Raw genomic sequence first — 12,315 nt, forward strand, 5'->3', positions numbered from 1 at the left:
TTTGGGGCTACTGTCTGGGGCCCCGTACAGGATGAAATAACTGGCTTTAGTGCTTTGGATATCTCTGATGAGTACTACTTCCGATTGCAAAAGAAAGTAGCCGTGACCCTTTTCAGCTGAATGAAATCAATGTGTGTGTGTGTTGGGGGGGGGGGGGGAGAGGGGGAGGGGGTAAGGGGGCAATTTGGGGCTACTGTCTGGGGCTACTGTCTGGGGCCCCATGCAGGATAAAATAACTGGCTTTGGTATTTTGGATTTCTCTGATGGGTACTAAGTCCATTGCAAAAGAAATTAGCCGTGACCCTTTTTCAGCTGAATGAAACTATTGTGTGAGTATGTATGTTGGGGGGGGGGCACTTTGGGGCTACTGTCTGGGGCCCCGTACAGGACAAAATAATTGGCTTTAGTGTTTTGTATGTCTCTGATGGGTACTACTTCCATTGCAAATGAAATTAGCCGTTACTCTTATCAGCTGAATAAAGTCAATGTGTGTGTGTGTGTGTGTGTGTTTGTACGTAGGGCTTATAGGGGGTGGGGCACTTTGGGGCTACTGTCTGGGGCCCCGTGCAGGATAAAATAGCTGGCTTTGGTGTTTTGGATATCTCTGATTGGTACTCCTTCAATTGCAAAAGAAATTAGCCGTGACTCTTTTTAACTGAATAAAATCAATGTTTGTGTGTGTTTGTACGTAGGCTATCGGGGGTGGGGCCCTTTGGGGCTACTGTCTAGGGCCCCGTACAGGACAAAATAGCTGGCATTGGTGTTTTGGATATCTCTGGTGGGAACTAATTCCATTGCAAAAGAAATTAGCCGTGACCCTTTTCAGCTGAATAACACCATATTTCTGGGGCCCTTTGGGGCTACTGTCTGGGGCCCCGTACAGGATAAAATAGCTGGCATTGCTGTTTTCATGATAAGTACACCCAAAGGAACAATATCCACCAACTTTTGTCCTTGACCCCCTTCGGCTGAATGAATCCATTTTTCGGGGTCCCTTTTTGTGGTCCCTAGGCTTACGGTACAGGATGTGACTTGCCAGCAATTAATTTTATTGACCCTTGGCCACATCCTTACATGATGAGACCATCAAAAAGTGTGACCCTTTTCAGCTGAATAAATGCTCTGGGCCCCCGGTCTATCATGACATAAAGTCCAAATCCCATGACAGCGGGACCACATCAGTGTGCACACTAGTGTAAATGGGCATACCATTTTAGTATAAGAATCGTTTAGAAATGCATCTAAGACCGTAATCCATGTTTGTTCCTTCATTTCGTACGAATTATGGTACTTTTGTCCAATGTTATTTGGTCATCTTTACCCCGACTGTCTGTATGGTGTTGATCACAACAGGTTCATCGTCACGGACTCGGGTATTGAATTCATCTTGGTCTCTCATAACCCGCTGTTCTCCTCCTGGATGGTACCACACTGTGACGTAATGATAAAATGAGCCGTATATTATCGAGTCAGACTATTAAGTTCACACATCCTAAAAATCAAATTAAGAAAACGTTTATCTGGAATCATCGGAGCACTTCTTTTTTCATTGTCTTTTTTTAAGTGGGGAAAGCTGTTTTCCGATATTAGACGCTAATGCCGACTCGAAGCATTCAAACTGCTACTCAAGAATCATTATCGTTTGCCACTTCAAATTTTAGTTGAGTAGGGTAAAAAGAAAGTTTTAACACATGGACGTAAAATGATCAACGGATGGTTTTGTAATTTTCCGGGTTTTCCCGGATGTTGAAGTATTACGTAATAACATGCAATGAGTGGCAGGAGAGGAGTTCTCATGGAGACGATGAATAAATCTCACGTAAATGGGCTATAGGGATGCGTCAATTGATAGGGAGGACGGTTTGAAGGATTTGAATGGAATTTGATTAACTTAACTCACTTTTTTTCTTCAAAGAGTGAATGACAACTTTGAATTTCAATTTACCTCGTGAATTTTAAGTATACAATACATGCATTATATACAAGATCTAAAAATTCAGTTTCTTGGATATCATGATAAAACAAAACATAAAAATGAAATCTGGTAATGAAACAGGTATTTGCCAGGACTTTACAATAGCCAGAATTTGTGACGGTTTACAAGCATTTCCTTGATGGCGATTGAAAATAAGCATGCTAAATCATTAAAATGGAAATGGCAAAGAATCATTAATGAAGTCAAAGTCTAGATAAGCCGGATAGCTTTCAAGCCGAGGGTGTACTCACGTAAGTCCATCTCGTGGGCTCGTCTCTGCCTGACCAGATGTCGCCTTCTGTAAGCTGCATCAAGGATTTTTTGCTTCACTTGAATGATGCTGTCAACGTTCAAGACCTTCACGTAGTAGTCATGTCGTCCATTGCTACCCACCACAGATAATGTCTGCGACCAGCGATATGAGAAGTGGATACTATTGATACTGCACTGTAACTTCCAATTGTTATGAGAAACAAACGCCATGAACACGACGGTCGTGATGAACGTTACATTTTCTGTGACACTATTCTGACTTTCTGCATAATATACTGTCTCGTCCAAACATCCATACTAAACATGATTTATCGAGCTTCTTAGTAAAAAGCCTCGATAAAACTTGTAGGACTTTATCTTAGTATCAAATTTTATCGGAGAAACAAGTGATTTTGTTATTTTTTTTATATTTACATAGTCTACTCTATAGAATATCATATCTCAGGGTAGTCTCATGCTGGACTCTTCGCAGTATAGGTTGTTTTCTTTTAGTTAACAAGGAAACAATGTGTTTAATTCTACTGTCACGAAATGCTAAAGCATTTGAAATTTGAACCATTCTTAAAAGATTTCTGTTCTACACTCTTATTTTGAATATGTCACGTGTAAAACTGCTCTGATGAAATTATGAAATGATACATGAAAAAAAAAGTGTGATTGAAAAAATGATACATTAAAAAAGTGTGATTGAAAAATGAACACGTGATAAGTCAAGGCACATAAGAACAAAGAACAACAGACTTCAATCTCATGAAGATCATATGGGGGAAAGTTTTTGCAACTTAAGAACTAGGTATTGAGGACATACATGTATAATACCTGTGTGTCAGGATCAGAAAGTTTAGGACAGCATAAGTTATAAAATGTTTATTTAACAACACGGTCCACTATTGACATAATGAATGTGTAGTTGATTAAGTGGTTCATACAGCATGTTACGATTACTGGCAGATCATTAATAAAAGAAAAACAAGTGTATACCAGTTCACTGAAATCAATATTTTGGTCCAACAAATAGTCGATGTTGAGCGAAAAGTAAGACTGTCCGTTAATGACGTCAATCGGTCCTTTTTCACATTGAATCTTGATGGCCTGGTAGAGCAAGTAGAGCGACTTGGCAACATGACTCTGATTGGACAATTCAAAGGAAATAAAAAAATAACTCACATCATTTTTTAAAGGTAAACAAGAAGAATGCATAGGGAGCACAGCCAGAAGCTAAATGTCAAATTTATCTGAGAGTGTTTCTTATTTAACAAACCATTACTATGTTGATTCCATCAGTCATGTATACAGAAAGCAAACATAGAGAACACGGAGTCACTCACGAAAAATGCTATAATAACTCTCATCCAATACAATACAAAACTATACAGGTACAATACAATCTAGATACTTAGATAACGCTCTTATACGACGAGTAAACATTTTATCACAGCGCTTCACAAAATGATAGAATCAAACTTACATTAAGGGTGAGGGGAAAATAACAAAAAGGATATAACAATGATTATGTAATACACATTTTACCTTTAGAAAACTAAACATGGAGATAGCCATCCAATTGGACAAGAGTTTCTCAACAATTGTCTCTGTTCTGTGTGGAAAGAAATGACGACAAAGATAAAATGCAGATAACTGTGCTTCCATGGGAAATACAAATACACTGGTGCAGCTTGCTTCAACTTTCTAACCTATTTTTTGTTGAGCAAAATGTGATAATAAGTGAAATCCATATACATGCAACATAATAAGATGATACAAAACGACACGGGAACACTAGTCCTTACACAAAACAATCTTATAATCTTGTGCATTACATAGAGCAGGAATAAAGGTGGTGCCTGACGTGTTATCAATGGTATATGTTGTATTTGAAATTGACATAAGTGAGTAATCATAATTTTCATCTACATTCACTGAAGTGTGGTGTTGCGTGAAATGAGCCATGAGTGTATGTCGATGTGAATAAGCTAATTTCATAACGCTCTCCGTTCTAAGTTATGACGCATAATGTGATGAAAGCACAAGCTAAAGGAACGGTAATCATTTATCATTTTTATGTTTTGGATCATTTCTTGGATCACTTCGTGACAAACATCAGACAACACTCTAAAAACTCGTTTTGCTATTTCTGCATTCATTGCATTATCTAACATGGATAACTTAACTCAACATAGGCCTAATTTACTGCTTTACATCAAATCTTTTTTGACCTACCGTCTGAAGAGGGATTTAAGCCTCCCAGTGTCGCCAAAGTCAGATATCTGCTCCTCTAGGAGAGTTTTCAACACCCTGGCAGAAGGATTTAGGAAGAGAGTTTATTAACACAAGGTTATTTCTACTTCACGTTACAAGCGCATGAAAGGTACCAAAGCACCACAGGATATTGATAAATCGCTTCAGACATTTATAGAAATTGTATCAAATAATTTGAGAAATTCAATTCCATCTCATTTCTCTATTATATTATACAGCCTTTCACACTTTCATGCATAAATTTCACTGAAATGAAGTTTTCCCCATGACGTAACTGATAAATGAATTTTTGTCAGGAATATTCAAACAACATACTGCTGAAATAACGCCCACAGATGTGAAGCTAACACGAGGTTTCAAAAAGCTCTGTGAGTCGTATGCTCTTTTGAATCAATGATGACTTTTTACCACAAAAATTATTTTACTCACCGGGTGAAGTATTCGAACTTTCCTTCTGACACCAAGATGACAGTGATGAGCGATGCAATATTGACCCTTGTTTGAAAACACGCACACCCAGAAAATACACAAGAAGAATATTACAACATCATTCAGCATTGGTGCTGTTCTTATACTGCAACAAAGTTGAATAACTCTGCTTGACGTTCCACAGTATTGATCATCCCTAAGCCAGAGTCAGTAATTTTAGAGCATTACAGTAGAACGCTTTTAACCTACAGGTAAAAACAAGGTGTCCTTATTAAAAACCTTTTCACTCTGTAATCACCCGTGTGCATCATTAGCTTGCCAATAAGTCAGGTGAAAATTACTAACACACGCACACACACACACACACACAAACGCACATCTATATATCGCTAATCATGGCCACATAATAATGACGAAGGAACAAAGTTCTCTCCTTATACCACGACTGATCACATTTAGCCATGTATCACCAATGATACAAAAAATATAATCGATCAATAAAATAGAATAAAATAAAAATAAAAACAAAACAACAACTAAAAAAAAAAAACACAATGAAGCTCTGCTTCGATATCACGATGAGCGACTAACTAACCTTTCTCGTCTTAATGATTTTTTCTTTTCCTCCAAGACCTGGACGTATCTGACTAAGAAGTCGGGGTTGCTAAGCTGTCTCGAGAATATTATCATGGCGTGTTCCAATCTGTCATCCATTTCCTGTTAGATGGGAAAAGGAACATCACTATTAAATGCATAGAGACGAAAACATATGCTGAATGGTGGAATAGAAGAGTAACTGAATTCAGTCATAATACAGTGCACTCCCGTTATAACGAACACACTTATAACAAAATCCTGGTTACTGCTAAGGAAAGATTAAGACCGCAACATTATCCACTCTTTGTTTTGTATTGTTTCGGTTATAACGAAATTTCGATACATATGATAACGAAAGAAATCTGCCGGTCCCGGGGACTTCATAATAACGGGAGTCCACTGTATGCCCCCTTCTTTGCCAACCAAGTACAATCTAAGAAAAAACAAAATTATTTTTCACCTTTGCACCTTTGCCGGTGTCACACTGGGAGCACCTTTTGCGGGTGCAACTTTGCACCCTATTTCGTCGTGCGTCCGGAAAACGACGCCAACGCACGCGATAAACGGGATTCGCCAGCGTTTCCGTCGTTCTTCTATGAACATCTTCCTTTAATCGCGTACATTCGCGTTGTTCTCCCGAGCATACGACTCTTTTAGAACAGAAAGGTATAAAGTTGCACCTTTAATGTGCTCACTAATCTGGCAGGTGCAAAGTTAAACCAATTGTTTTTAGACTGTATAAGGCCAAATCACTAGATCAGCATAAAAGTGAAATTAGATAATGTCACGTCGACACACATTCAGAATATCCAGGAACTCTGTAGAAAGAAATGAAGATATGATACAATAATTTTACCAATTTTTTTACCCGAGATCATAAACTAGACGTTCTAATACTTTTATGGCAACATAATACGCCGTTGCACTGCTTACACGTGCAGTTTTGCTTATGGTATATTATATATATATGGTATATTATATATATAGCGTGACGAGCAGACGTGTAACTGAGTGAGCTCCCGAAACTCAAGGTCAGGAGTATAACTTGATATTTTCATTTTTATACAAGAGTTATGAATGGAGCGTCCATATAGCTTGAGACCCACTACAACGAAATCGTCAATGCAAAACCTGCAAAAACAGAAGAAAATGGCTTCAACTTATCATTCTACAAGATCAGCTGCTGCAGGTGGCCGCAAACCCTCCACAGTTGGCCGAGAACCTACCATGCCTACCCCGGAGACCCCGGCCCAGCCGAGAGGTAACTACCCGTCGCAGCAAAATCGGAGCCATAGCCAAAGCCAAATTCCCGGCAACGAGGATCACGTGACCCAATCACCTGCGAGTGATGATCATGTGGTGCTGCAGTCCACCAATTGCAGCTCGCCAAGCCCTTCTACTGACGCCACATCTCCCGGCATGATTAGTCATGATAGTGTCATCACCGAAACGCGCCAACTATTTTCCCAACTTTCGACGGACATGAACTCGAGATTTGACTCCATAAATCTGGATTTGAACACGATGAAGTTGGAGCTCAAAGAAACAAGAAGAGCTGTGCAGGACATGGAAACAACTGTAAGTTTCAATTCTGACAAAATTATGCTGCTAGAAAAAGAAACCCTACCTAAAATCAGAGAGGAGACTGCTCGCAAAAATGACGAATTTGAAGACAAACTTCTACAACTGGAAATGCACCACAGAAAGCAAAACCTACTGATTTATGGAGTTGGAGAAGGCGCTAAGGAAGATATCTATGCTACTGTGTATGAGGTTCTGGCTTACTTTCTCCAAATTCCGTTGTTGTTGTTGTTGTTGTTTTAGGTTTAATGGCAATCAGTCATAATTTTGACTATTTTTGCCAGACTATATAATATATATATTTCCCTATAGATTGATTGTCGATATTTTTCTCTTCCGCTCGGCGAAGCATCCAAAATACCGCTGGTAAATGCCCACCGTCTCCCATCTCCTCAGAGAGGCATCGGCAAAGAATCAGCACCCCGACCCATCATTATACAGTTTGTCTGCATGGCAGACCGTGATCGTTTGCTTGGTGCTTTCGAGCATCCCCACCGCCGTCGTCCTCAGCAGCCACCACAAGCCGAACCCGCACACCAGGTAAATGAGCCCCCACATCGCCCCCAGCAAACCCCAGAGAAAGGTTGCTACGATCGTGTCACTATCAGGTCGGATTTGCCACCACCGATGAAACGCGAACGCGGTCGCCTAGCAACACTAGCCTACAAGATTCGCAAGGAAAAACAACTGTCCACCAGGATTCGCATTAATGGGACCAAACTCGTTCTTCAGACCCGAAAACCGGCACGAAATGGTTCCCCCCTGTCAAGCTGGATCAATTGGGAAAATTAATTCCACAACAGAGGCCTATTGCTCTTGATAGTTGTTAAGCGCCCGTGCAGCACCCCCATCCACCCCCATTCAAAGGCCCACCAGTGATCGCTCTAGAGTAGAACCAAATCAGCTCCGTTCATCATTATACGATTATTTCAACTGCCTTGACCCTCCTGGTGTCCATGGAATGATGTTCACTGCTCCAGACTCCGCAACATCCACCAGCCCTGCCCCCCAGGTTTCCAGCGCCAGCTCATACAACACTTCCGGGACCGCTTTGTCGTTGGTTATCGTGAGAAATGCCAGTATCCTATTCATCTCTCCAGGGAAGCGTCAAATAAATAAATCCGGTTCTCTTTTTTGTTTTCTGTTGTTGTTTTTTCCCTTTTCCCTTTTTACCGCCTGAAATCGACTACTCTGCACAACGATGAGTGAGAGCCCCGCATGCCCCACCGATCTCCATCGCCAGAAATCTAGCAACTATGTGCCTGAGAGCCTCGGCCATACGGAGCCGTTGTAACCTAACTGCTCAGTCCCTACCTCTTATCAACCAAGATTCTTCCATATCCAGTCTACGAGTAGTACCATGACATGCGGTAATTGGAAGGCAACCGATACCTCCATCCAAGCCATCAGAATGTAAGGAACAATCAACCCTCCTTCTCATTTTGTAATGTATACATGATTTATATTACATACTTTTTACACGTATTTCCAATGACGATTGCTATTGCCTGTTGAACAACTGAAAACATTCACTGATATGACTCAGATTTGTGGTAATCTAGATGTGTTTCGATTGATTGTTTGTTTGGGTTTTTTTTTTCTCTTCCTTCTTTCAGAAACTCAATAACTCCCCACAAGTTTTATTAGTGCATCTTGCTTCTCGTAATGGATGTTAGTAGTTTCAAGTTGTTCCATCACTCAATGGACCAGTGTCATATGTAATATCTTGTATAAATATATCTACATTGAATGGAACAAATTAATATTATACTCGGTGCATGCCACTTTAGCGGGCCCATAGAACCATAGTGCTGTCCATAAGAAGAAATTCTAGAAGTTTTAACCAAAAGGAAAAGATATGCAACTGCTCTTTAAGGCCTCAAAAAGAAATAGTTTGAGCGCAGATTAGAAAACACAACTCGTCTATCGAGTATTTCCGGCAGTGCTAACATTTGAGATTGATTGCGCAACCCTGCTTTTGGTTAACCCCTTACCAGTTTTGAGCGAATATTATCAGAGGTTGTTTGTTGTTGTTGTTGTTGTTGTTGTTGTTTTTTAATAAATCTTCTTCTTTCTTTCATGTGACACTCCAGTTAATAATGGTTAGTTATTCCAGATTTGGCTATCCCTGTAAACGATAGTGATTATTTATGTCATTTAAATGTTCAGTATCGTTTTGTGACCCAATTCATTGATATGATTTTGGTGTGATAAATACTCGGAGTAGAGCCTCAACTATAATTATTGAAACCTCATCCATGATTTGTTTTGTATAAGGTTCTGTAATTCCATACTAGAGTTTGCCGAGCCACAGTATAATTACCTGCAATGTTTTATATTCTTTAATGTAATGTTTGTTCTGAGTTATACTCATGCATGGGTTGCATGGGTACGCTTTCACCTTATAACGCACAAAACAAAAAACAAAAATACTGAAAAACCCCGATTGGTAGACATTATTCTGATTTATGCATTACCCCTCTCCTGAAGTCTTTTTTTCTTTTCCTCTTCATTTCTTTTCATGACAACTGGCATAGGGCATTACCTGGGCCTTGCCTTATGTGTCACCAACTATATGCATGCTGAATTCCGTCTCTCATTCTGAATAATAGTCTGTGTCAAATGTGTTCTCAAAGGATTTTGAGGGGTGACTGGCCACAGGTTTGGCATGCTGTTTATGAGCAGCATGCCCTCTCATTTACACCTGCACGGATATGAACTGTCGTCCCAATCTTTTAGTATCTAAGAATCTGAGTCTCTAAGTCAAACCAATGATTTTGTTTTTGTTTTTGTTTTTTCTTTCATTGTGAAAGACACTGTATTCCCTCACGCTAATATTTTGAAATTGTTGCTGAGCAGGTGTAGTGTACTGCATGGTTCCCGGCAGTCTTATTATGTTGGTTGCTGTAACATTCTTTTACAATGAATGGGTCAAATGAATTATACTCAGTACATGCCACTTTAGTGGGCCCATAGAACCATAGAACCAAATACTGAGTAGTGCAGTCCACAAGAAGAAAAATCTAGAAGTTTTAACGAAAAGCAAAATACATGCAACTGTTATTATAGGCCTCAACAAGACATCTATCAAAACACATCTATTGAGTGTTTCCGATAGTTCAAACATTTGAGAATGATTATGCAACCCTGCTTTTGGTAAATTTTTTACTGGTTTTGTATTACCAGAGGGCTTTTTTTTCTTTGACTTTGACTATCGTTGACTTTGACTATCCCTGCAAACGATAGTGATCATTCATGTCACTAAAACGTTCAGTATCGTTTTGTGACCCAATCTACTAATATGATTTTGGTGTGATAAGTATTTAAAGTCGCGTTTCAAGTAGTTTATTGGAACCCCATCTATGATTCGCTTTGTATAAGGCTCTGTAATTCCACAATAGATTCTGGCGAGCCTAAGTATAATTACCCACAATATTTTATCTTTGCTAATGTAATGCCTGTCCTGCGATATAGTCGTTCATGGACTGGATAGGTACGTTTTACCTGGGCCTTGCCCGATATGACATCAACTATATGCATGCTGAATTCCGTCTCTCAATCTGAATAATAGTCTGTGTCAAATGCGTCTATAAAAGATTTTGAGGGGTGACTGGTCACAGGTTTGGCATGTTGTTTACGAGCAGCATGCCCTCTCATTTACACCTGCACGGATATGAACTGTTGTCCCAATTTTTTAGTATCTAAGAATCTGAGTCTCCAAGTCAAATCAATGATTTTGTTTTTGTTTTGTTTTTTTCATTGTGAAAGACACTGTATTCCCTCACGCTAATATTTTGAAATTGTTGCTGAGCAGGTGTAGTGTACTGCATGGTTCCCGGCAGTCTTATTATGTTGGTTGCTGTAACATTCTTTTACAATGAATGGGTCAAATGAATTATACTCAGTACATGCCACTTTAGTGGGCCCATAGAACCATAGAACCAAATACTGAGTAGTGCAGTCCACAAGAAGAAAAATCTAGAAGTTTGAACGGAAAAGCAAAATACATACAACTGTTATTTAAGGCCTCAACAAGACATCTATCAAAACACATCTATCGAGTGTTTCCGATAGTTTAAACATTTGAGAATGATTATACAACCCTGCTTTTGGTAAATTTTTTACTGGTTTTGTATTACCAGAGGGCTTTTTTCTTCTTTCTTTCACGCTACACTCAAGCCAATAATCGCTGGTTATCCCAAATTTGACTATCCCTGCAAACGATAATGATCATTCATGTCACTAAAACGTTCAGTATCGTTTTGTGACCCAATCTATTAATATGATTTTGGTGTGATAAGTATTTGGAGTTGCGTTTCAAGTAGTTTATTGCAACCCCATCTATGATTCGCTTTGTATAAGGCTCTGTAATTCCAAAATAGATTTTGGCGAGCGTCAGTATAATTACCCACAATATTTTATCTTTGCTAATGTAATGCCTGTCCTGCGATATAGTCGTTCATGGGCTGGATAGGTACGTTTTACCTGGGCCTTGCCCGATATGACATCAACTATATGCATGCTGAATTCCGTCTCTCAATCTGAATAATAGTCTGTGTCAAATGCGTCTATAAAAGATTTTGAGGGGTGACTGGTCACAGGTTTGGCATGTTGTTTACGAGCAGCATGCCCTCTCATTTACACCTGCACGGATATGAACTGTTGTCCCAATTTTTTAGTATCTAAGAATCTGAGTCTCTAAGTCAAATCAATGATTTTGTTTTTGTTTTGTTTTTCATGGTGAAAGACACTGTATTCCCTCACGCTAATACTTTGAAATTGTTGCTAGCAGCTGTTGTGTACTGCATGGTTCCCGGCAGTCTTATTATGATGGTTGCTGTAACATTCTTTTACAATGAATGGGTCAAATGAATTATACTCAGTACAGTACATGCCACTTTAGTGGTCCCATAGAACCATAGAACCAAATACTGAGTTGTGCAGTCCACAAGAAGAAAAATCTGAATAATAGTCTGTGTCAAATGCGTCTATAAAAGATTTTGAGGGGTGACTGGCCACAGGTTTGGCATGTTGTTTACGAGCAGCATGCCCTCTCATTTGCACCTGCACTGATATGAACAGTTGTTTCAATTCTTTAGTATCTAAGAATCTGAATCTGTAAGTTAAACTGCTGTTTTGTTTTGTGTGTGTGTGTGTTTTTTTTTTTTTTTTTCATTTTTTATTTTGAAAGTCTCTGTATC

At 39.3% G+C, this 12,315-nt stretch overlaps 1 protein-coding gene across 1 annotated transcript in view; it reads right to left on the reverse strand.

Annotated features, from left to right (window-relative positions):
• Positions 1-1,303: 1,303 nt before the first annotated feature.
• The window catches only part of LOC140245283 (plexin-A4-like), a 51,124-nt gene continuing 40,112 nt past the window's right edge, over positions 1,304-12,315 (reverse strand). Inside the window, exons 23-29 of the mRNA XM_072324871.1 lie at positions 5,532-5,653; positions 4,937-5,002; positions 4,469-4,543; positions 3,779-3,845; positions 3,230-3,376; positions 2,227-2,380; positions 1,304-1,431 (exon numbers count right to left, since the gene is read on the reverse strand). Coding sequence (XP_072180972.1) covers positions 1,304-1,431; positions 2,227-2,380; positions 3,230-3,376; positions 3,779-3,845; positions 4,469-4,543; positions 4,937-5,002; positions 5,532-5,653 — 759 coding nt within the window. The remainder of the gene's footprint in view (positions 1,432-2,226; positions 2,381-3,229; positions 3,377-3,778; positions 3,846-4,468; positions 4,544-4,936; positions 5,003-5,531; positions 5,654-12,315) is intronic.

This window comes from Diadema setosum, chromosome 2 (genome assembly GCF_964275005.1).
Source record: "Diadema setosum chromosome 2, eeDiaSeto1, whole genome shotgun sequence".
NCBI lineage: Eukaryota > Metazoa > Echinodermata > Echinoidea > Diadematoida > Diadematidae > Diadema > Diadema setosum.